General features: G+C 34.8%; 4 protein-coding genes across 4 annotated transcripts; 3 read left to right on the top strand and 1 right to left on the bottom strand.

Moving 5' to 3' along the window:
* Window positions 1-3,277: 3,277 nt before the first annotated feature.
* On the top strand, window positions 3,278-5,170 carry LOC122590784 (60S ribosomal protein L13a-1). Its single transcript, XM_043762956.1, has 4 exons — window positions 3,278-3,630; window positions 4,195-4,311; window positions 4,431-4,518; window positions 4,900-5,170. Exons 1-4 carry the CDS (start codon window positions 3,359-3,361, stop codon window positions 5,041-5,043), a joined length of 621 nt encoding a protein of 206 aa, XP_043618891.1. The 5' UTR covers window positions 3,278-3,358; the 3' UTR covers window positions 5,044-5,170.
* Window positions 5,171-8,814: 3,644 nt separating this feature from the next.
* Window positions 8,815-14,539, top strand: LOC122592517 (probable LRR receptor-like serine/threonine-protein kinase At5g48740). Its single transcript, XM_043764765.1, has 15 exons — window positions 8,815-8,978; window positions 9,064-9,610; window positions 10,053-10,504; window positions 10,934-11,051; window positions 11,149-11,217; window positions 11,294-11,362; window positions 11,453-11,521; window positions 11,910-11,981; window positions 12,060-12,128; window positions 12,568-13,015; window positions 13,379-13,505; window positions 13,577-13,645; window positions 13,736-13,925; window positions 13,998-14,130; window positions 14,238-14,539. Exons 1-15 carry the CDS (start codon window positions 8,903-8,905, stop codon window positions 14,454-14,456), a joined length of 2,727 nt encoding a protein of 908 aa, XP_043620700.1. The 5' UTR covers window positions 8,815-8,902; the 3' UTR covers window positions 14,457-14,539.
* A 90-nt stretch (window positions 14,540-14,629) lies between these two features.
* Window positions 14,630-19,444, bottom strand: LOC122592518. Its single transcript, XM_043764766.1, has 10 exons — window positions 19,204-19,444; window positions 17,847-18,182; window positions 17,332-17,404; window positions 17,126-17,238; window positions 16,877-16,961; window positions 16,704-16,776; window positions 16,285-16,340; window positions 15,921-15,986; window positions 15,050-15,115; window positions 14,630-14,966 (listed from the first exon to the last, which is right to left on the bottom strand). The coding sequence occupies exons 1-10, from the start codon at window positions 19,389-19,391 to the stop codon at window positions 14,886-14,888; spliced, it is 1,137 nt and encodes a 378-aa protein (XP_043620701.1). The 5' UTR covers window positions 19,392-19,444; the 3' UTR covers window positions 14,630-14,885.
* Window positions 19,445-21,325: 1,881 nt separating this feature from the next.
* LOC122592705 (proline-rich protein 36-like) lies at window positions 21,326-23,579 on the top strand. Its single transcript, XM_043764997.1, has one exon. The coding sequence runs from the start codon at window positions 21,528-21,530 to the stop codon at window positions 23,367-23,369; it is 1,842 nt and encodes a 613-aa protein (XP_043620932.1). The 5' UTR covers window positions 21,326-21,527; the 3' UTR covers window positions 23,370-23,579.
* Window positions 23,580-26,795: the final 3,216 nt, after the last annotated feature.

Here is a 26,795-nt window from a genome sequence, read left to right as displayed (position 1 = left end):
TGAGGGGGGTTGGTGAGACCAAATTAATACTCGTAAACATTTATAAACTACATCTATACCTGGTCGTTGACCGGGTTATCAATAATAGGTATATTTTTACTTTTGCTTTTTACTACTATATAAAACAAATTATTTATCTCATTTTTTAACTTTCAGTCTTTAAAATACCTAATTACCTTTACTTTTTATTCATTTACCTAAATTTTTCCACCTAATATACCTATAATACCTAAATTACCCTTCTTCTTTATTCATTAACTTAAAATTTTCACATAATATACTTATAATACCATTAATAAATACATACATCCCTTAACCCATAAAATAATTACGGTGCTACTATCATGTATACCAATTACGTTTACACTAATAACCATATGGCTACCACCATCGCCGTTGCTATCGGTCGCTTGCATCACCGCCGTTGCATTGTGCGATTATAAAGATATAATGTTCATCATATAAATATATAATGAATTAACAAAAGCAATAGCTTTAATCGGTTTTGGTCGGATATGACCTGATTAGTTAGAAACTAACCGCTCTAATTAACCTTTACATGTGCTACCCTTCGAACATAAAAGAAACAAAAATGCTTTCAAGTTTCAACTGCTTGTTTTAGTCGAATGGGAAAGAATCCAGCCAGGTTTTGTGATCCTGTATCTCCATGTTGTCAAATAGGTGAAGTAAATTACCTTTTAGTACCAAATCTTATAAGTTAGTAACTCTTGTTAACGTAATTTTGACTTTTTTTGCATTCAATATTGTAAATTTGACAATTTTTCAATGCAAATGCTAATTTGTTAATAAATCTAGCATGAATTTTGTAATTTTGTTTGTCTAAATTTTGTGGTATTATATATTTTTTTTAACATTCAGTCGGAATGTGACGTCAGAGAAACCTCACATTAATAATGAATTTTTGCACGTATTTGTGGTATAATTAAGTATTTGTGTTGTAAATGTCGATTTTATTTTATTTTAAATTTTAAATGACAATGGATATCTTAGGTATGATACAATTAGTCATGTATAAAAATTCAAAATTAATTAAGTAGTAATATAGAGTAATGTAACATATAAAGAGAAAATGCATACACATATTTTGCATTGAATGAAATGATATGAATATGGAGAAGACATGGGGAGACATGAATATATATTACTTCTTCATCTTGTTTAAAAATTATGATATATTGAAATGAGTTTGTGGTATTTATAATGGTATAGTAAAATCTTCTTAATATTTGTAAGAATTTTTTATTAATTAAATATTTTGACTTTTTTATATGCATTAGGTACAGTTTATCACTTTAAGGAATATGGTGTGATATTTTTGAATGTATAATTCAAAATAGTTGTGTATTTTATTTATGGTATATTGGATTGTAAAAGTATATATTTGTTTTAGGTACAAAATAGCTGTCAAATTACATACCACAGTTATTATGATTAAAAGTTTGACCTGCTTAGTTTGAACTTGAATAAATACCATACGAAATTACGAACATTTGATGGATTACTAACATGGAATATAGAGTTTGACTTGTTTAGGTAAAATAGTTTGACTTTGAGTTTAAAAGGTCAAGATTAAATTTGATTGTGAATTTAGATGGTTAAGATCTACTCTTCAAATGATTTTTTTCTCTTAGCTATTGTAGCCATATATATATAATTAAAATAATTAATTTGGGGAAAATGATCCGTACTGCAAATTTTATCTAAGCTTAGGTACTGTCACATTAAAAAAAGTTACATATTAAACCTTTGAATTTAATAAACATACATAACCCCCCCTGAATTTTACATAAACTCCCCTGAATTTTACATAATCACCCCCTGCTTTACCTAAGATAGGTACTGCATGCTTTACCTAACTTTTCCCTTTAATTTGATTATGAAATACAGATATACATGATTGGTAGCTTTAAGAATTTGTGTCGTGTTTTAACAGTTGGAGGTCTGACGTATGTATGTTAAGTTAACTGGGTTCGCGCTACAGAGTTCTTCGAAGCAGAATCATTTATTTTAAATACCCAATGGTAGAAAACTTCTTACTAATCCGCCTAAAGGTACGATGATTAATATGGGTAAACTAGATTTGATTGCATAATGTTAATTTATATAAATTTAAAGATAATTTACATTTTTTTTAAAACAGTGAAAGGTCGGACCACGGGGATCCCAACTGGATACCGAGGGCCTACCCGAGCCCCTCCCCCGTCCGCCCACCCGGTAAATTCAATTCGCACGCCAAGAATATTGGCTAGTAACAATGCTCGAGACGGGATTCGAACATGTGACCCTTGTTATAACATCCGGGGTGTCTAACCACTGCGCTAGCAAGTGAAGGACTATATATAATTTACTTATTTGGTATAGTTTATGAGTATAAATATAGGGAAAATAATCCGTACTGCAGACTTTACCTAAGTTTAGGTACTGTCACTTTAATAAAAATTACAAATTAAACATTTAAATTTGATAAACATATATAGCCCCCCTCTGAATTTTATATAACCTCCCCCGAATTTAACATAGTCCACTTGTGTTACCTAAGATCAACACTGCATGTTTTACCTAACATTTCCCCATAAATATATTTACCATTTAAAAAAAAAATACAAAAGATTGGGATTTTCATCACAAATACCATGTCACACTAATCTTTTGGAATTTCTAGTAATATGCTTTGTTACATTAATCTTTCAGATCAATTGATAGATGCACATGTAATTTTATCCACATGTCATAGGTTTGAACTATAGAGTTTGACATGTTTGTAAAAATTTTCTTTAAACTAATGTAGAGTAGTACATATCCATTTATGACAATATAATTTATCCTGGATGACATTGCTTGTATGGTGAGTTAAAGGTGATTTGATACAGCTCTTTAGAATACATTTTATGGAATATAAGCAAATTATGGTGAGTTAAAGGTGATTCCATACATTGCTTGTATGGTGAGTTAAAGGTGATTTGAAACAGCTCTTTATGGAATATAAGCAACGATAATTATACAATTGTTATTGTTAAAAAAAATAAATGATAATTATACAATTGTTATTATAGTATTAGAATTTAGAACGTTGAATAACAAACATCGACTTATCAAACCAAAACCGAAGCCCACACGACCCAAAATCAACAAAAATAATCTCGAAAATCTCTAGCCCATTAAAAGAAGAAACCAACCCAGGCATAAAAGGCCCACTAATCAACTACTCACAAACCCTACAAAAAAGATATAAACAACCAAACCCTAATTCTGATTCTTATATACACACAACACACACCTATTTTCACCTTTCTTTTACTCCAGAGAGAAAGAGCGGCGCGAGTGAGAAGAAGAGAAAATGGTGAACGGATCTGGAATATGCGCAAAGGAAGTGGTGGTGGACGCACGTCACCACATGCTGGGCCGATTATCATCGATTTTGGCTAAAGAATTGTTGAACGGACAGAGAGTTACCGTCGTCAGATGCGAAGAGATTTGCCTTTCCGGCGGTCTTGTTCGTCAGAAGATGAAGTATCTCCGGTTTTTGAGGAAGAGGATGAACACTAAGCCTTCTCATGGCCCCATTCATTTCCGTGCTCCTTCTAAGATCCTTTGGCGTACCATCCGAGGGTACCTTTTCCAAATAAATTTTTTCTCATTATATCTATGTATCTATCTATATCTATATATATTTTATTGTTTATCTAGATTTATATAGATACATCATGCTTGTGAATGACTGTGTATGTGTAGGTTTTAATTTCAATACTGTGAATTTTAATATGTTGAATCGTTAAATAATATTGTGAAGTTTTGTGGTGTATTTTTAAGCTATAGATACAGAAAAAGTGTCAATGATTATGTGAGTTGTTTTGAGAATAAGTTTAGTGTTTTTTTCATTTTTGTATGGTTTTATGCATTCTTGGATTTAAGTTTAATAATATGAATGAATGAAAAACTATAAATGGTTTATTTTAAATGTTTTGGGTTGTATATTAACTTGAAGTTTTAGCTTTTGAATAGTGAATTAATAGATATCAAAGCTTTGTGGTGTAAAATTACTGTAAGGGTCTACAACAGCTGGGTGTTAAGTTGGTGTATTTGGACAACGACTGTTAATGTAGGAAGCCTTTTTTTTTATATTTGGATCAGTTTGTGGTGTTGAATTTTTAAGCTGTGTCATTGTATATGTAGGATGATTCCACACAAGACTAAGCGTGGAGCTAATGCGCTTGCAAGGTTGAAGGTGTATGAAGGAGTCCCAACTCCTTACAACAGGAAGAAGAGGATGGTCATTCCTGATGCTCTCAAGTCAGTACCTTTTTATTGCTGATCTTTTTTTTTATCGTTGTTAGATTAAGTTTTATGTGAGACATATATGGCGTTGAAGTTGATGTGTTATTGATTTGTGTAATTTTCACAAAATGCAGGGTTTTGAGGCTTACAGCTGGACACAAATACTGCTTGTTGGGTCAATTGTCATCTGAAGTTGGCTGGAACCACTATGAGACCATCAAGGTATCCATTCGCTTGTCTCTTTGTTGGTCTTTGTTACTTATTCCTTGATAGCCATGGTTTGTTTTCCGATAGAAATAGTCTGGTTATTTAGCTCTATCATTGTCTTCAATTTTGCATACTAGCCAGGATTTTGGTTTTATTTTTGTGTTTATAAAAATTAGGGTACCTAGCATGATCAGTCTTATTTTGAGTGCAAAAAGTAGATTAACCCTTCTTCCTGCAGTGTTTTCTTTAGCATTCAGGAAGTTTTTTTCATCTAGTAATAATCATTAGAAATTTATTTTGGTGATGTTTGACCATTTCTATTTGCTATGGTTGTTAACATTGAAAGTGTATTGTTTGTTCATTTTTCTAGTACTTACCAACTAATTACATCTATAGGATCTTGAGAAGAAGAGGAAGGAAAAGGCCCAAGTTGTGTATGAGAGGAAGAAGCAGCTCAACAAACTACGTGCTAAGGCTGAGAAGGTGGCAGAAGAAAAGCTTGGCTCACAATTGGAAATCCTTGCCCCTGTTACGTACTAAAAATTATAAACGTAGTTTGTTGCTAGTAGTTTTGTGTTGGATGTGGATGACTCTTTGTATTTCTGTTTTCAGTACGAGAATCTCTTCTGTTGGATTTGATTATGTGGAATTAAACATTTTTGTTCAATCTATCGTAATTCCGCATGCTGAATGCCTGTTGCTTAACTGTTTGGGTGGCTTAATTTAACATGACGAGTCTTGCTTTTTTTTAACCATGTACCTTGACTTGTTTATCTTCTTGTTTACCATCATTTGTGATGTGTTCAACAAATATCATTTCCAGTTATACTGTTAATAGTCCTCAGCGCGTCTTAAGTTATTTGATCACACAAATATCACTTCTAAATGGTAACTACTTTTGCCATGGACTCTTTCAAGTTTTGCAAAACATGTTTCCAGTGTATCGGTAACCTTGGATATAAGCCAAGATTTATATTTATGTTCTTGATATCTGCTCATCAAAGTTTCTTCTTTCTAAGTGTGTTGTCTCTTCAAGACACTGGTTTCTAAAGCTCCTCTATTTTAAAGCTGGGGGTGTTTTTCAGCAAAGTCCATTTTATGTATCTGGAAAAGTTATAATAGGACTTGGTAGAGATGGCCACTTTCAAGCTCCTTCATTTTTCCAGCCTTCCAAGCTTTGGTGGTTTTTGGCAAACAAGTTTCACCTGTAAACTATTTCATTTGCTAGTCGGGGTTTGTTGCTATTGTAATTTTGGCGTATTAGGTCTATGGTCAGTTGTGGCTGTGCTGAACACATTAGATTTTATAAGTGTCAAAATGCAGTTGAAGCATGCAGATTTGTGGCATGTAGTGTGGTTAGTAACAAGGTTCAAGACACTAATCTACCAATTCGGATCACGTTTCGTGTTATACTATTTCAACTTGTGATTCACGTATCAATCTACTTCTACTAGTAGCAATGTGTTTCAAAGTTGCCAATGGGAATTAAGTTTGTTCACAAGGTCATTGCATTTTGACTTGTTGGAAGCCATCTATCTTGCAGTATCATTAATTTGGATCATGCATGATACAATATCAAAACGTAATTTTTGTCACAAGAAACGAATCAGTGTAATGATAAGTGTGAAGTTCAGGCCGCTTTTCACCCTTTCTTAGGCTAGCTTGGAGTATTTTAGACCGTATAAAGACTAGTGTCAAGTTCTAGTAAAATTTGGATCATAACATCTTTAATTTGCACTTAGTTTGGGTCAGCTTATTAAGTGGTTTGGAACTGGTGCATCAAGCTACAATTAGGACTAGGATTGGACCTAATAAGCCGGGTCTGCTGTTAAACCTTAGGAGTTAGGCCAAATCATAATATAGCATTGTTTTACTCATCTATTATGATCTGGCAACAGTATTTACCTAACAGGCTAATACACAATATGTCAACATTGACAGATCGAGAGGCCTCAAAGGGCCAATTTCGAAACAATTGTGCTCGTTGAGGATGCAATACATTACATGTTTCTTATTACTCATATATCATCTTAGTTGTTCATTGAGCAATAATATAGTGTACAATTTTGTGATTTTATGAAAGATTTTAATTGATTATATATGATTCCGTATTTCCTTGTTCTAAAATATTTTCATCCTTATGAAGCTTATCTTGAAGACTTGAACGAACACATTGGATATCCAATTACCCATCCTAATTTGATGATGACATATGGTGTCTGGGTAAAGAGTAAAGTCATTAGACATATTCATTGCCGTTGGACCACAGTGAGAATATATAGCAAATGAGAATGCAACAACCAAATGATATTTCATGCTGTTCCAAGAAAAAAAAACTTAGACATCCTAAGAAAAATTAATTTTATGAGCTCGATCCTATTTGTTCCTTGAATTTTCTAAATTCATATTTTGTCTAAGAAAAAAAAAACTCATATTCATGTATTTTCTAAATGGCTAAATCTATGAGCTCGATCATATTTGTTCCTTGTGTCAAGTTCTTAACGTCCATCAGCCCTCGATGATCAAGGTGTTTATGGGTTCTTTTTGTTCTTGTGAACTTGACATGAGTCTCATGTATTTTTATTTTTGAACAGAAAAGCTTATAATTATGCTATTATACACCAAATAATCTAAACTACACTCATGCTTAAAATTCAACATAAAATCTCTCTTCTAAAAAACATCGATGAATTCCACCTTTTAAAAAATACATGAAAAACATTGGTGTGTATTAGAAAAAACTCTTGCTAATATATATATGATACGTGTATGAAACGTATCTAAGAATTTTGGTATGATAAATAAACACTAGAATACCAAATACCTTATTTGTCAAATTCTATAACTATAAACTACTAATTCATAATTATAGATATCCCTGGTAAGAAGTTCTTTAATCCTAAAAGCAATAGACAAAAAGTGGAAAAACAATCATATGTGAAATATATTTTGCTGGTAGTCTAAGCATCCTATGCATCATTAGTCAATGTTTACTTTAACAAAGATCTTATCCGTATTAAAGACCATTTCAAAATCTTACTACACTAAATTGGATCACTTTGTTAATTTAGCTTTCAATATGATCACTTTATTAATAGCAATACCCCCTATACATCAAACTAGAAACTTGGAATCTTTAGTTTTAAATCTTACATAAGCATGTATTCATTTCTTTAGTTATTGTCAAATTTAATACATCAAACATATTTCGGAATTAATGTTTTTTCGTATGTTAAAACCCGGCAGAAGAGTTGCTCTAAAGTAAATTTATGTTATAGTCATATTATTAACTGATAAAACATATGATATGATATGATGGTTAGGTAGGAGTAAAAAGTAAAGAGACGTTAGGTTGTTGTTCTAATCATAAAAGTGGTCGTTAGATTATTGCAATAGTAACATTCGAAGCACGCCTCATTATCACTCTACGTCCTTTGCTCAAAGTAATCAAACTATTTTTCTCTACTAATACAATATTTATTTGGTTATTATACATATTAGGGTATTAGGGTCTATATATGAATGGCTATGGGAATTGAAAATCTTTAAATTTAACAACCTAGTAACGAAAATTTATGTTTTTTTTAACGACATGCAATTTACAAGAAAAACTAACTTAATGTCTTGGAACATATTATTTTTGACAATCTCATATTTTGTCCACTTGAAAAAGATGATATTAGGATAATTGGATGGAAACCCTCTGATTCCATGTACCATTTGATACCCATTAATCCCCTAGTCAGGCTAGTGTCAGATGATTCTCAACCACTTAATAATCCTCTGATTATCTCAAGTTTGCCTTTGGTAAGACTTGAACCCAAGACCTCCCCTTGAAAGTGGCAGCTGTGGCCACTTGGCTATTACCCAATGGTTAAAAAAAAAAAGAGAAGAAGATGACGATATTATGTACTAAGGCTTATGGAGTATATGTCTTACGACAGATATGGACCCTAATTTGAACCGAAACGAGTCCACTGCACCTATGCAAAAAATTGTAACGACGACTATTAAAGATACAACTATATAGTCTTGTACTACGTTAGGGGTGAGTTTCTTTGAGAACCTTAATTTGCTAGGAAACTAAAAAACTAATATCAAGATATGCTAGTAGTAGTATACTAATATGTGTATATCTTTTGGATGTATACAATGTTACTCCCATGCTCGACTTGGCAGACATAAAACATCATCATCTTCACACTTTTTTAATTTCTCTCTGTAACTTTATATTTTAGAAGCTAAAGTGCGCATAAATCTAGCTCTCACTATTCTATACCATAATATTTTACTTCAAAGAAAAAGAAAAAAAAAGGGAAACAAAACCTTTGCTCATATCTTATATCAACTTATGTATTGTCTTCAGTTACCCGAAATCTGAAGCAAATATTTGAATCTCATGGACCTCTGTTGGTGTTTCCTCTACGGTTTCCTATTTCTGAGCTACCCAAAGCTCACTTTATGTAATCCAGATGGTATGCTAACATTGTCATTCATCTCAGTCATAAATTCTAGAAAGTTTACTCCTTGTATTGATCATAACATGCAAATTTTAAGCAGGTTTTTGGAGTTTATCATGCGGTGGAGCTACTAACTTTGTCGATTCATCCAACATTTCATGGGTATCAGACTACACTTATATCAGCAAAGGCAACACGACTATGGTTGATTTCAATAATAATAATGTCACCTCCTCGACCTCTATTCGGTTTTTCCCAGATCCTAAAAGTCGAAAGTGCTATATGTTACCAATGAACTACACATCTTCATCCTTGATCCTTATTCGGGCTAATTTCGTGTATAAAAATTATGATGGGCTTCAGCAGCCACCGTTGTTCTTTGTGTCTCTAGGAACAGCCATTGCTGCTAACATCAACCTATCGTTTAAAGATCCATGGATTGAAGAGTTTGTGTGGCAACCAAACAACAAAGACGAGCTTTCACTATGCCTAATCTCTATTCCAAATAGTGGGTTCCCAGTCATTTCTTCCATTGAGATGCGGCCGATCCCTCAAGGAGCTTACTATAGTGGGATGGAAGACTTTGCAAACAAGTTGCTTAGGAAACGCTACCGGATCAACTGTGGTTACAGTAATGGCTCTATTCGGTATGTTTATATGCTTGTGAATTCATAATTAGAGGCGACAAGATGGGTGGGTTGGGTAATTGCTCATAAATCCAGCTGAAACAAGCAGGTTTTGCATGGGTTAAAAGGGTCAGGCCAAGTCGGGTTGATCTGCAAACACCCTTTTCTCCATTTATTTATTTGAAAAATCTTTAGATAATCATTGCGTTAAATATGATTACAAAAACGATATGAATACAACATAATTTGTATATGTCAATTTAGAAGGTTATATGCATAGAAATATACTTTGGACGACATCCGCCAGTTGATTTGTTACCCTTATAGCTAATTTTTTGGAGTTGACCCGTTTGAGATAAAACATCATTTACAAGCAAATGGGCTGGAATTGCCACCTCTACTTATGATTAATCTTAGTTATGATTCTTGATTGGTTCCTAAAATATCATAATGTCAATTCTAGGTATCCTCTAGATCAATATGATAGAATCTGGGATCCTGATCAAGACTTTTCGCCGTTTCATACGTCAACTGGATTCAAGACCCTGGGTACTTTCAATACTTGGGGTTTAAAAGAAAGTCCTCCTCTACCAGTTTTACAAACAGGGAGAGTTTTGGCTAGAAGGGAAGGACTGAGTTACAATTTCACCCTCGAGAATCTAGGAGATTATTATGTTGTTCTATATTTTGCTGGGATTCTTCCTGTTTCACCTACATTTGATATTTTGATTAATGGGGAAGTTGTTGAATCAAACTATAGTGTAAAAAGCTGGGAAGTTGGGAGCTTATATTTCTTAAGGAAAGGAATCACGAGTTTGAATGTTACTTTTAAAGATATTAGCTTCTACCCTTTTGTGAATGCATTTGAGGTGTATGAGATCGTTAACGTACCTCCAGAATCCTCCACAACAGTAGGTTAGTTTCAACCTAGCACATAGCAGGATGTGTTATATAACCTTCCAACATACAAACATTTTTGAGCTTCCATTTCCTAGTTAAAACAGTAAACAGATAAGGTATTTCCTCCTCGTGTTACCTGGGGAGGAAGAGTCTTTGACTTAGGTGTATGCGGCCTAATTGGGGTATCCCCAAGGCTGTTTCCAAACCCTTTCCCTCACCCCCAAGATGTTAGTGAGGTTTGAGCTTGAGACCTCTTTGTGAGGATATCATTGTTGCCTGACCACTAGCCACTTTGGAGGTGGTTTTCCTAGTTAACAAAAGTTAACCAAAAAGATACCAGAAAGTTAATCCAAATCACATAGTAGGGTGTATAGTACAATCCTCTGACGGATATTATTGGACTGCCAGATTTGTATATAATCTGCCTTCATACATGTTTTGCAGTTTCAGCACTTCAAGTAATTCAGCAGTCCACAGGGTTGGATCTTGAATGGGAAGATGATCCATGCTCTCCAACACCCTGGGAACACATACAATGCGAAGGAAATTCAGTCATCACATTGTAGGAATAAAATGTGTCAAATTAACAGAAAAAGATGATTTTATTTGGGTGGTTTGTTTTCTGCTAATTGTTTTGATTTTTCTTTACTTCTTTGCAGGGAACTATTTGATATCGACTTGAGGTCAATCAGTCCTACATTTGGAGACCTATTCGATCTAAAAACATTGTAAGAACTCAACAACATTTAACAAGTAATTCGATTTGGTTCCGGTTATCTAATTTTATCTTCTCCACTTTCGCAGAGATCTGCATAATACATCACTTGCAGGAGAAATAGAAAGCCTGGGAAGTTTAAAGAACCTCGAAAATCTGTAATGTTCACCACACGTTAAGTTTAACTTATATCTTTTTTCTTGAATCTAAGAGCATTACTGACGGAAATCGTGGATGTCAAATTGCAGGAACTTGAGTTTTAACAAGCTGACATCTTTTGGCACTGATCTGGATAGCTTAATCAGCCTTCAAGTTTTGTAAGTCTTGTCTCAATCACAAGGGTGACAATTATGACATATTTAATAATGAATAGAGTGATTCGGGGTACGTTCTTTCTCTAACGGGTCATGGAAAAAAACTGCTCAAGTGAAAAGAGGTCAGATGGGTCAGATATGGTCTGAAGTTGCCCAATAGGTCTAGCCTTTGTAAAACGTAGATTATAATTGAAATCACAACTTTTGTCAACATAGTTAACAAAACCTGAAAAGTATGAGCAAAACTTTTGGGTTGACCTGTCTGTTTTGAACGGTTACCCACCCCAAATGCTCCACTCATTTTGCCATCTCTACTCGATCATATCAGGACCACCAAGCCTTATATGTATAATCATGAATCTAAAGCGACGATCTCGTTATTTCTCTGTAGAGATCTGAAAAATAACAGTTTAGAAGGTTTAGTTCCTGAAAGTTTCGGAGCCATGACGAATCTTCACCTATTGTAAGTTAATCATTAGTGTTCTGTTCATGAACTGCCTTATTGGAAATACCTGTTCTGCTAATTTCAGTGGTCTACTAGGATTTTGGAAAACAATCAGTTACAAGGCACACTCCCAAAGGCATTGAACAAAGATAGTCTTGAAATAAGGTATCCTACTACTTGCATAGGTCTATGGGACTAAGGATACTACATAAAGATGACACTTTAAACAGATTTACTTATGAGTGGGTCTATAAGGGCTATATTTTACGAGACAATTGGGTAAAAAAAAAAAATCTTTTTTGGCTAAAATGGATGGAAGTGATCAAATGGGTGAAACAAGCCAAACATCATCCTTCAAATACAAGAAACCTTATAGATCATTTTATTCAAACGCTTTGATCATTACTGAAACAATATACAGTAATATTTTTCATCACATTTTAAAACACTGGTTATATATAATAAGTGACCTTTTTTAACTGAAATGTAGTCTCGGGTACCCAACCAGAACTTTAACCACATCCAGGACTACCGGTTACAGAACGCATAATGCTAGGGTGTGTCAGACTTCCAAAACTAGGCCTAATGCAAAGGTTATTTGCAGAACCTCAGGAAATCAGTGTCTTGGCTTCTCCCTGTCAAAATGTTATGATGCTACAGCCAATGCTTCAATTGATGCACCAAAAGTCTCGGTATTTGACAAGAAGAAGCAAAAACTTCATAGTCATTTAGCAGTTGTACTTGGTGCAGTTGGAGGCTTGCTTCTTGTTCTTTCTGTTGTATCTGCTACAGTTTTCTTGTACGTGAGAAGAAACAGAGCAGAGTGTAAACACAGTGATGGTGCACTAACTGACCTACAGATGACTAACTGTAATGCAGCAAAAGCCTTTTCTTACAGAGAAATCAAAGCAGCCACTCGAAACTTTAAGCAGGCTTTAGGCCGTGGCAGCTTTGGGTCAGTATACCTCGGAAAGCTTTTTGATGGCAAACTAGTAGCAGTTAAAGTCCGGTTTGATAAATCACAGCTTGGGGCTGATTCATTCGTCAATGAGGTATGTTCACCATCTCAAAATACTTCAGAAAAATCAACACAAGGATGACTCTGACTAAAAGTGGAAAAATGAGCAGGCAATATTTGGTACGGGTTGAGTCAAGTTTTGTCCAAAATTCCGAACTTTTTAATAAAATTATGAGCGTGTCAAATATAATTACAAGATTAATGTTATTTAAGTAATAATCTGACTTAGAAATTTTGAATACAATGATTTAGGAGACTTTATGCTTTCAAAATACACTTTGGAAGACGCTCGAACCATTTAGAGATAAAGCATACCCCTCATCTCACTCATTCATAAGTTAGCGAGTTAAACCTACCAACTATATGATTCTAACACTTTGAAGCACTCATATTCTAGGTTTCTCTTCTGTCTTCAATTCATCACCAAAACCTTGTATCGTTGGAAGGATATTGTAATGAATCAAAACAACAGATACTAGTTTATGAATATCTATCTGGTGGATCATTGACTGATAACCTCTATGGTAAGCCATCCACCTGTCAACTTTTGCCTATGAATCCTACATTTGCATCAATTAAGTTGCTCCCTTTTCAGGAGCAAATAGCAAAAAAATACAACTAAGTTGGGTCCGTAGACTCAAGATTGCCATTGATGCTGCAAAAGGTACACATTCGTCTTTCACTACTGCAATACTAGTACACTATGTGATGGAATCTATATGGCCAACCTCATTTAACTGACTTTTATCAAAAGGTTTGGACCACCTGCACAATGCCAGTGAACCACGGATCATTCACCGTGATGTAAAGTCCAGCAATATACTGTTAGATGGAGATTTGAATGCTAAGGTTTGTGACTTTGGCCTATCAAAGCAAGTAATTCAGGCAGATGCGAGTCATGTGACCACCATGGTGAAGGGCACTGCAGGCTATCTTGATCCCGAGTATGTTTTTGTTTTGTTGAAAGTACTTTAAATCTTGTGTATATGATAACAAGAATGTGACATTGTATGCAGATACTATACCACCCAACAATTGACTGAAAAGAGTGATGTTTATAGTTTTGGAGTTGTTATTTTAGAGCTCATATGTGGCAGAGCGCCATTAAGGAGAGTCGGATCCCCAGACTCGTTTAACTTGGTTTTATGGGTATGTAAAATCCTTCGACAACAGCTTCTATTATGCTTGATTGCTTACAGATGTCAAGTGTGTTTGGATGGGGTTTTTTTAGTTAATTTATTTGCAAATATTGGCAGGCGAAACCCTACTTGCAGGCGGGGGCATTTGAGATAGTGGACGAGAGCTTACAGGGAACATACGATGAGGAGAGCATGAGAAAAGCAGCTGAAATTGCTTCGAGGGCTGTAGATAGAGATGCATCACAGAGGCCAAATATTGCTGAAGTACTTGTTGTTCTCAAGGAATCCTACAGCATCCAACTATCTTATCTTGCAACTGTAGGAATTTCAAATTGAGAAAGAAGAGGCAACTAGAAAGATTAATCTTGTAGAAAATCGTCTATTATTTATTGGAAATATATCTTATTACTTGACGACAATTAAATATATAGATAAAATTCAATTAGCCAAATGAAGCAAAAACCTTACATCCCTGGCATTTCAGGGATGCAAAAGCATAGATACAAGTCTATTATAATTTTATAAAGCTCATATTAGATGAACGAGTCTAGAATTACAAACAAAAGACAGCTCTTTATATTTGAAAAATGAGCTATCTAGCTATACGCCAACTTTAACTTTCTTATCTATCACCTATTATACAATCCTGAACAGAGACATGAGCAATCAATTTAATTGTATATTTCTTCTATGAAAATAATACTGTTTCAATAACTTTAATTGTAATATCTATCTAATCCTCTGTGGTCTAAATTGGTTACGGTGTTAACTAGAGTAGCGCCGTCGCAGATAAAAGAATAATGCTGTTGAAGCAGCTACTGCATAGGGAAAGATGGTCCATATACCCTGTTCGAATTACATGTATAATGTATTATTAGCATATGTTGTATAGAAAAAGATATGATGATTTGGGGCAGGGGATATCTTACCACTACTGTAGCAACAGTGGCAAGAGCAAATACAGGTCGTTCTCTCAGTAAGAAACCAATTCCAAGCTAAGAAAAAGTGGAGGTGTCAGAAGACCAGATACAAAGAGAGTGCACCCACTTTCATTGGGAGGTAATATAATAGGATTATAATGTTATTATTGAATCGGATTATAGATAGCTATAGAAACTCTCAACTTCCTATAATGTGTTTTAATCCCATAAAACTATAATATAATTATACTGCTAATAGAGCAAATTACTAATAGGTAACAACTCTGGTCAATATTTTATTTAAGTAACCAGCTTTTTCTAGCCTAGTTAAACCCATAAGGTTTCATATGATTTGGATTTTAGTACTTAGTAAGTTATGCAGCGTGTCAGGCAGAAGAAAAAATTCAATATCATCAAAAATTCAACATCATCAAAAGAATATTGAATAATGATACCTAGACCAAAACGAAGGACCTAAAAGTGGGATTATCCAAAATCTTTTTTTTTTTTAAAAAAAAGGACCTAAAACTGGACCTAATCTGTTTGGAACTTAACACATGACATATACTATCTCTCCCCTAATATTTACCTTTTATTTTGCCACATGTCCCGACCATTCCTAACATTTTTCAAATAAGATGGTTATCTAAAGTTCTAAACTACAAAATTTGACCAGAGTCTGAGATCTATAATGCTAATTACAAGGATGGTTCTACGCTATAACAGATAATGTGATTATAAGGTTAATGCATCTGCTTATCATTCTTACTGGGTATAAGCTATTTATAACTTCATCCATTAAGCTCAGTCATGGAATAGAAAAACACAAGTAGGTACATGATAAAATACATCAATCATGTGAAAATAGAAGTCCAAGAACCTGGACGGGAAGAGTAATCAATCCACCACAACAAACACCGGCAAAGAAACACTCAGGGGATATATCCTGCAACAAATGAGAAGCAACATACTAAAAATACTTGTATTCCAATTTCTAAGAGATTAAAGCTTGGCAAACCAGATTCCACAAAGCTTGGCAAACCAGATTCCACTTTAAATAGCAAACATACGTGATGATATCCATTCAATCTACCATTTGAAAATGGCTACTAATAACAGATCTACCGGGTAAAAAATGGTAAAACTCATTGGATAAATAATTCATGTTCAGTGGGTTTCAAAGTCAACTTTGTGTCCTTGTGTTTTTATGATGTTTGCATTTATGAAAACTGATGCTCACTAACCAATGCCCCGGCAAAAAAAGCTGTTGGATTTCTCACTCCAAGAGAAAATCGTTCAACTGCAAATCAAAATGTCAAGAGAGCCACCAATCAGAATCAGCAATTCTAATGCAATACATCAACCTGTATTATAAAGACGAAAAGTTCTTTTTGCATAAAAAGCAGACAAAATCGGATTATACACAATCAATGCCACTCGATAAGGTTCTTATGCATTTGAACCTATTGAACATGCATAAAATTTCCACTAACTGATTCGAAATACAGACATACAGTGCATTGAAGAGGTGTGTAAATTTTGGGAAATGAGGAGATGCATAACTTGCAATGCATGCGTCTCATTTTAAGGAACATTAGCTTATTAGCTACTTAGCTAAAGAAGAATTCTTAAACATGGTCCCAATTTTGTACTTCAAACTTACCAAAACCAATGAGATTCCCATATCTTTGTACAAGGCTGGTAAGGCCAAGCGCTTTGTCTTCATTAATCCCCAACTACAATCATTCTAAAAATTTGATCACTCTATATCATGGCATAAAAATATATCAAGAGAAATGCTTCTAAAAGTACAAGTATATCTAAGAAGAAACAAACCTTTGAACAAACATCATCAGATGCACCAGATTTCTTAAAGAGCCTTCCAAGGTAAAATGGTATCATATCACTAATACAAACTCCCCTGAAATTAACCTTAAGATTATCATGCAAGTTTTGCCAGAAAGAATTTGAAAAGCGAAAACTGGTTTAAGCATTGTACAGTAAATTCTAGAAATATTTGAATTGTATACCTCTATGAGAGAATGCGCATCTCTACAAAATATTAATTAGAGATTATGCACTAACCAGTATACCCACAAAACAGTGGATAATATATATGGAGTATTTATAGAAAATGATTCAATGAAAGACTGCCTTGTCCCATCCAACGACAACATGCGTGCTATGGAAATGCCAACCTGCAAAAATGCAGTATCACATACCTAAAATCACATAGAAACCTGACTGACACTTTGTGAACATGATTGAGCATGGAAAAGTATATTACACACCCATATGTTCAAAGCCTCTTCACTGATGAAAAGTCCACATCCTGCAGCCATCAGCAGCCAAAAATAGATCCATCTGATATGCACAATTCAAAGAAAAAGCTTTCTAAGTGATATTGCAATCAACAGAAAATTGGTTTGAATGACTAAATTATCACATTCTCCCCTCTCCCATTTTATGATTGAGTAGCAATGATGAAAATCACATTACCCTCTAACCCAATAAAAAAGTAGCATGTGACCCCTATCTTACACTCATTTCCCCAACCCACTGAAAGAGTGGCAAATCACCCCTATCATACACCACCACTGCAATCTGCCGGCAGCTGGCGGCTGCAACTGCTGCTTTTTTTTTATTAAAATTGATAAATATTTATGAAAAACTGCCTACAACTACCTGTTGATGTCGCATCACGTGGGCACTGGTCTAGTACATAACGCGTAACTCAATTATATAAGAGCATCAAATTAAGACAAAAGTTGATATTTCCAAGTGCAGAGGGTAAGTAGACATATACCCCGGAGTGTATTCTGGAAGTATGATTCGGTATCCAAAAGCACTGAAAGAAAAACCAACACTTGGTGGAGCAGAGGCAGATGCCCCCCCAGCCAATATCTGAATTCCAGAAGAAGGTCCCTGATTAGGCTGCTTGAGACATATGGACAACAGTGTAGCAGTTGCCGCTATACCCAAGACTATTGCTAGTTGTGCCAGCAATGAACTCCTTGTCCCATTGGTTTTATCTTTTGAACTTTCAAGTATGACATCAGCAATTTCATCTCGCCTCTCAGACTTGTCTATGTAGCTTGCAGAATCAGAATATTCTGCACCGTCTGGCTGAAAGCTTCTAATCCTAGAGATAATGAATTAAATGTTAACATGTAATCATGTATATGCTTGGTAAACTAAGTTGCTGGTAATGATTGGTAAGAAAGCATCATTTCATAGACTTCTATTTTGCTAAAGTTAGAGGAATAGAGCTTAGTGTAATGCTTTAACGGCAAACTCTGACGGCATGACACAAACTCTGAGTGTGTAAGCAACCAAACTTACATACATGCCACCAATATCTAAACATTGTGTATTCATTTGGTGAATTGGGATTGCGGCACTTGGTTTATTATAGAGAGAGTTAACAACAGATGCTATTAACACAACCCGATTCACCAAATGAATCGGATTAAGCACACAAAGTTAAACGCACATCACATGTGTCCCTTTCATCAACCTCATAATCACTCTGACCGAAAGTAAATGAGTTTAATCACTTTTAGTTTGTCTAGATGAATTACATGTCACATTTAAACTTCAGTAAGCTTCAATAAGCAACGATACTGACCATTACTTCCTAAGGGGTTTAGCTAGAGCTTGATTAGAAACCTACATTCTTCATTTTCCAGAAAAATATATCAGCATGATCATCAATTTGAACATAATTCAACGAATGTCGTTAAACAATATGTTTTAAGCAAGTATCACACAAGTACACTGCTTTCTTAATTACTCGTAGTAAATATCAATGTGATTGGTGTCAATGTGGTAAGTTTTTCAGTGTAGCTTTTTAATAGTACGGTTTAACCAAGTGCTACACTACTTTCTTTCCTATCAAATGTATCCAAATGAAACCTTCAACAACGAATCTGAACCAAATTTTTATAGGATACTTTTCGGAAACTTAGTTATACAATATACTAACAAAAACTTTTGCTATCATACACATATTTATATAAAATCACGTGACATTAACACATACTCAATATATTGAAAATGCTAACGAACATAACTATATAGCTATAACTATATAATGATATAGCATACATACATACATACATAATGTGTGTGTGTGTGTATATATATAGATGTATGATGATTACCTAAAAGTGAAACGGTTGAACAAATTTGGCGCACGGAGTTTTCCTTTAACTGAGAACAACCTAGGCGCAGAGGTGAAATTGACAGAAAGCTTATGATTATTGACAGAAATGTTGGGTGAGTGTGAGCGTGGTGAATGGTTGTTGCGGCGGTAGATGGGAGAATTTCCGACGGACATAACCACCGCCATTGGAAAACGGGAGGGAGGGAGGGAGGGAGGTCAGGTTGGTGGCCACGGTGAGAAATTTTATGAGAATGCGTGTGGTGGAGGACTAAACACTGTTAATTAATTTAGTCGGGAAGGTTCTGGGCCACTGGTTGGTTGTTAAGTTTAGTCCATATATATGACACACCCCCACACACACACACACTTGGGCTTTATTTATTCGCTGCCTCCTTTGCTTGGACCGGTCCAACATGTGTCTCGTACTCTCCTTTACTTTACGGTTGATTTTTTCGAATTTAAATAAAGTATAATGATGAGTTATTAATTTGTAAACGTATAGTCGGTTTCTAAACAAGATCTTGTTATCACGAACCAAGTGTCAATAAATAAGAATATTTATGGTCGCATTTCAATCTCTAACTCATTAGTAAATCCTAGTGTCTCCCCATTAAACAGATAAATAAGTAATTGTCTTATTTACTTGTTAGTGTAAAGGAAACTTGAGACTGTTGCGTGTACTTATGTGAGCAAAATGCTCACGAAAATGATGACATTAGTTTTTTCAAAGTAGGTTCGTCTTGAAATTGACCATATGAATAGGCAATGCTACTACCCTTAAATCTAGTGTTAGAAAAAAAAAATGAAAAAGGGTCTAAACTAACCCCATTTACATCTCTATTGTTGAAAAGTTACCAAATTTGATATGCAAAATGACTAATATATTTTTTACGATTAATCTTAATCAATACTTACTCTATGTATTTTTTTGTTTTGGGGTAAGACTTAGGTTGGGCCATTAATTATTATTATTATTATTATTATTATTATTATTATTATTATTACTATTATTATACTTTTCGTTGATAAAAACTAATTTTGGATCGACTTTTTCTTACATCTTCATTTGGAAGTGAATAAATGAAAATGATTAAGACGAATTTAGGTCGTGTTTGAGATGATTGTTATGTCAAAACATTCTCTTTTACGTCTTAAAAGCATTAGTAACAGTAATGCACGTCACACGATTTAAGTCGTGTTTGAGATGACTATCACGTCAAGAGATTTTCTATCTTAAAGCATTATTAACAGTAATGTTGTCACACTAAAGTGGTAATGTCACATGATCTCCACATCACAGGTCTACAACCATATCAATTACATAACAATAACCCAAAAGAATTACACATCAAATACTTTAATAACTAATCAAAATATATTAGATATAAATACACAAGAAAAAATACACAGACACACACCATAGCCACTCAAGTCCTTCCAAGGTTGACACACTTACCTTGAACTTTTCATAGTTCTACGCCACTATATCAAGTAATGAACGACCCAGAGTGGAAGTCTTTCACATTTTCTACTCAATAATCATTAGACCATTGATATTGGTAATAATTATATCGCCCCACCAATGTGGTAGTATCACGTCATTACCATATTTTTTAATAAGACTAACCTAAAAACTATACCCGATAATATTTTAATAATAATTAAGAAAAAGTTGAAAAGAAAATGAACAACCTTCGATGACTTTTATTCACTTTCAAGGTGACGAGACAATGCCAGCAATTCCACCCTCCAAATACATCAATTCTTGTAATGTTCGACTACGTGACCTCAAGGTAAAAACTTCACCCAACCCATTACCATTATCTTTACCTCTTTATAAAGCATTTTGAATTTTTATTTATGGTATGTCTTAAGAAATTAAACATATTTTTTTTTTTCGAAAACCCATTTTCGATATATTTATGGTTCCTAAAATGTAACTCCACACACTTTATAAATGTAACTACAATACTAAATTAACATAAATGTATAATAAATTGTAACTACTAAAACAAAATTCCTACCGGTATACACACAAATACCACTACTACTACCGGGCGCACTTTAGAAACTTACCTAGGCACCAATCACACACACTTTTAATATTATGTAGTATCTTTATTTTTATTATTATATTATTATTATTCTTAAATTTTATTAATTTAAGAGTATTATAATATTTATATCTTGTCACTCCCAACGACCACCACCTCCTACTGTCATCCCCAACCACCATTATCCACCACTATCTCACACTACAATTCACACCTTTAAAAAAACACACACACTTTTTTTTTTCTTTTTTTATCACCTGCCAAATTTATGGCAACCGCCACTTCTATTTCACCAGATAAACAACTAGAAACTGACAACCGGCAACCGCTGATCACCGGTTCACCTCCTCAACCGTCACCGGAACAATTGGTAAACTCTAATTCACCTAATTTTATAAATCAACAACCGGAAAATTCAGCTGACGTTCAACTGCCTCCACTGCCGGAAGCGGTTGATAATTTACTAGAAACACCGGCGCCGCCGTCACCTCTACCGGAAGCTTTGGATTATGGTCAATTAGCTTCACCGCCGGAAACGGTTCAAGCACTAGAAGAACCTACGCCGCTGACGTCACTGCCACCGGAAAACTTAGCCTACGGTCAACTACCTCCGCCCCCGGAAGCGGTTGAAAACATACAAGAAACGTCTCCGCCGCCGTCATATTCACCGGAAAATACAGCCTATGGTCAACTACCTCCACTATCGGAATCCGTTGAAATTTTACAGGAACATACGGCGGTGCCGTCATCTTCACCGGATAAAACTATTTCTTACAGTCAATCGTCGCCGCAGACAAAAATCATAACGCCGTCATCGCCAACTGAACTGCCGGAAAACACTAGCTCTAACCGTGTATCTATACTTTCAAGGCAATCACAATCACCGCCATCGCCACCGGCGGCAGAAGAACATCAGCCGGAAAACACTAGCCCTAACCATGAATCGCAACTGACGTCCTCGCCGACAGGAATTGAAGATCCTGCAGAAAGCCCTAATTATGGTATAAACCCTAGCTCTAACTTTGAACCTTCAATTATAAATGATTCACTAGCAATAGAACACGAGGAACCGGCGGAAACCCCCGATTTTCATATAACAGCTACCGCTGTAAAACCCGAAAGAAACGCTATCCCTATAACCCATCAATCAGTAAAAGAGTCGTCCCCATCGCCTGCAGTATCACCATCATCACCAAAAGTTGTAGTAGAACCAACTATAGGCCTAGTAACACCACCATTAGGATTTCCCCCACTTGGTTTTGCAGCTAGTAAACCACAAATATCACCTTGGACCCATCAGGAGACGGCTAATCTTATACAAGCTTACCAAGAAAAATGGTACTCTTTAAAGAGAGGACCATTGAAGGCTGGGCAGTGGGAAGAAGTAGCTATCACGGTGGCTGCACGTTGCGGATATGATGAGCCGACGAAAACTGCTAAACAATGTAGACACAAGATTGAGAAACTGCGTAAACGTTATAGAGCTGAGAGGGGGAGGCCTCGGTCTAAAGCTAATGAGTGGAATTTCTTTAAGCTTATGGATAATTTGGAAAGAGGGCCGTTGCCTATTTCATCATCACAGGGTATGGCAGTGGTGGAGTATCAGAAATCAAGTACTTCAAATGGGAACAAGAGGAAGCACGAGTACAGTAATGACGTTGGTGGTGCTGAGTATCTTGGTAACAGAAGAAGCAGCAGGTCTAGGAGTACTAATCATCAGATTCCCAATGGTGACTTGACTACAAATCTCCGGGTTGTAGACGGTGGAAATAGGGTTGTGCGTGGATTAAGGACTCCAATGATTCACAAACCTCGAGAGTTTTATCAGCAGGTTGACGATGGTGGCGAGGAAGACGAAGAGAATAATGCTGATGGTGGAGATGAAGAAGAGGCAGCGTTACAATTGGCAGCGGAAATTAAGGGGTTTGCTGAAAAGTTTGTAAAAATGGAGAATAAGAAGATTGAGATGATGAGAGATGTAGAGAGATACAGGTTGGAAATGGAGAATAAGAGGATGGAAATGATACTTGAATCACAGCAGATGCTCGTAGAGACAGTTACAAAAGCTTTCGGTGGCTCTCATAAACAACACAAGCTTTCTGCAAATTGACAGCAGCTTAAGGTTATTGTATGGTTCATGATTCAAACTTTCATTTCTTGTGTAGTCAATAAACTTATATTTGCTCATATATAATAAGTAGAAATTGTTGCAAATTTGTAGGTTTTTCATGTCCCATGAGTAAACTATTTAACATGTGAAGGATATGTAACAGAATTTGGAATACATAGTTAATTATAAATCAAGATTGGCACTTTGGAATTTGGATGTTGCTTATTGTCATTACTTTGATGAAGCCACGAAGTGGTGTGAATTTGCTTTCTGTTAAACTTTTATCATTTGAATTTATTAGAGCTTCTTGTTTCGTAGAATGTGGTCATTGCAGTTGATTCATAGTTCATACATACTCTTTAGTACGAGTAGTTTATATCAAAATGCCAATTGATCCTTTTTTGAAATAAAAATTATCTTGATAGGGATCTCAAAATATCCACAATTGATACCATAAATGCTTGAAGAAAAGGCAGGTCTTCTCGATAGTAAACTACAATCTACAATGACTTGTTGCTTATGTCTAAACATGTGTTCCCGACTAAAACTTCCATTTGCTACAACTGAACTTGTGAACAATAACTTGATAACTCGTACCAACACCAAACGATTGTCCAGAGTTTAATCGCCAAACTGTTTGAAAGATCCAGGCAGATTTTTTTATCACGAGTGCAGGATAGACTCTAAAATTGGGTCCTGTAAAAGGTACAACATATGACAAACACTGAAACAATGTTCTAGAAAACAATAGAAAAACAGAATTGCAACTTGCAAGATCTATGGAACTAGAAACAACTGACAGAAAGACCAAACTAAATTATTGATCAATCTTCTGTATGTAAGGCAAATGGCCATATATTGTTAAAATGGGCCAAGAAATTGATCATCTATATTGAAATGATATTATAATCCATAATTTTTTTCTAAGAATGGCGATATGGTTGTCTCCCATTGAAGAAAAATATGATTTGTTGGAGATTTTCTATTTTAATTTAGTTCGGTCGACAATACGTAAGGGTATATAGGGTATATAGTTTTTACTCTTGGAACTTTTGTTAGCTGTACACTGTACCCAGAGGCGGTACTAGGAAAAATCTCTAAAGGGGGTAAACTTAGAAAACTTATGAAAAATAAATCTAAAAGGAGGCAAAATGTTAAAAACCTATAGAAAATTTATAAAAATTTATGAAAAACTTAAAAATACATGACAAAATTTAAATTTAGAGGGGGACATTGGACCCCCTTGCCCCCCTTTTAGTATCGCCCCTGACTGTACCTGTATTCACATAGCTAGAAGGCAGGCTTTTTTCCTCGGCAATAAGGTTTTAGCGAGTCAATAACTCAAAGTTGAACAAACGAACGAACAGAATTTCATGTGGAAATTTTGCAGTAAAGATATGCTTCTTAATGATATATTGATATACCATACCTTATACGTAATGTTTTCTTTCTTTGGTCATGCTAGCTAGCTATCTTGTTCAAATGTGTTAACTCTTCTTCAAGAAAAAAAAATATGTACCAGGATTATTTGTATACTTACCATCTTAAATGGTATTTATTATGGTAACATATAAATCTCTACTCTTGGCAGCTTGGTTTACTCAAAATTACATAAACTGACCACCCTCTTAAAAAAAATTCAGCATAAACCATTCATGCACATCAAAACATCGTTAAACTTAACCAGTTGTCATCAAGTTTTTGTGCGATTGTTAACGATTTTCTTAAGATTTATGTATTTAATAGTTAATAACCAGCTTGTGCCTCTACCAAAATTTTGTTAGCAAGTTCGTAATCACTTTCTATATAGCAATAGGTTTGCCAAGTGAAGAGCCCTCCCTCACCCTTGACCATTATCCAGTGATTTTTTGTTACATCTTCTAATATTCTTCATTTAGGCCTTAGCTTGTTGTTGCGCTTCAGTTTTTTTCCATATGCTTCCTCAACTTTCTAAATTGAACCTCAAACTTCTTTCTGTTTTCACTTCAAACCTTCAGGCTTTTGGTTGACCTTTTTACTTTACCGGTTACCAAATTTACCCTCAAAACTATTTTACCTTTTCATTTTGAACATTCGGACTACTGCTCTGACTTTGTTTTACCAGTTACTCCGATAAGAAATACGGGCAAAGAAATCTTGTTTACTTCAATTTTCACCACTTCGGTTTCTAAGTAATTTTAGTGTGGTTCGTTTTTTTTTTAAAAAAAGTAATTTTACTATTGATGTGGGGTAAAAAATCACGCAACTGAAAGATGAATTTATGTGTTGTTAGAACACTCCTAAATCCTTAGATCATTCCAACCACAATATGCTTGAATGCCAAAGCAAACATATTGTGCTATCAATATGCCATGGTTATATGTTCAATAGGACGGGGGAAAAATGATCAATTATTTTACTCCCTAACATATTAAACACATACTTCATAAGTGAAACCACAAGTGTTATTATATTTTATTTTTAGACACATGCGCGTATATGTATATTTTGATATAGTATCTTTTAATTTGATATAGATAATGACGTGGTATTGGCAAATTGGATTTCAATATCTTAGCTAAAGATAAATTGAATTCAATGTATTAATTTAGAGTGCTAAGAAACATATTACAGAGATGGTCAGCATGCTTGAGCATTTTCCGATCATTGGAGATGGCCTATGCTCCTTAAAACTAGTCAATATTAGTTACTTTCTCATCATATATTGACTATGATCATTGGAGATGGCCTATGCCCCTTACTAGTTTTAAGGACCATATAAACTAGTCTCGGAAAATATTAGTTACCTATGATCCTACCGTAAAATGTTTATTTTCTGGACATTGAAGTGTTTTATACTTTTAATAACATAACATAGAATAGCATATATAAACAAAGTTAACTATCAATTTGTTTTCAAAGATAGATCCCACTTATAGAAAGCGACCTTTTTTATACAAAATCATGAAGCGAACAGATAATTTGGACCAATAGCGAATCAAACTATTCCAAATAGGACCACTGATGTAGCTCAATAATGTCTCACGTATCAAACATTCAAACTTACACCTCGTTATGCCTTACATACGAACAATTATCACCCAACACTTTTCAAGCAAAACCAAATCCATGCAACAAAACCTTCAAGAACCTACATACCAATGACAGACTTTTTGGAGGCATTCAAAATTAATTTTGTGCAGGCAGGACAACCACTTTTGCAAAATACTATAAAAAGACATCATTCATGAGAGAAGAAATATTTAACAAATTACTGAGAAAGTAAGATGTTTTTCTTGCATTCTCACAGGTACATATGATAGTCAATCATTCTTATAGCCGTAAATTTAATTTGCCGAGCTATTGTGTAAACTCAAGATCGACCAATTCAAGTTTGATTTGGTTATCTAAACTGTAATAGACGCTAAGGAAGTGCGGGACTGCAAA

The sequence above is a fragment of the Erigeron canadensis genome, chromosome 3 (assembly GCF_010389155.1).
Source record: "Erigeron canadensis isolate Cc75 chromosome 3, C_canadensis_v1, whole genome shotgun sequence".
Taxonomy (NCBI): domain Eukaryota; kingdom Viridiplantae; phylum Streptophyta; class Magnoliopsida; order Asterales; family Asteraceae; genus Erigeron; species Erigeron canadensis.
This window is presented reverse-complemented; position numbering and strand designations above follow the sequence as displayed.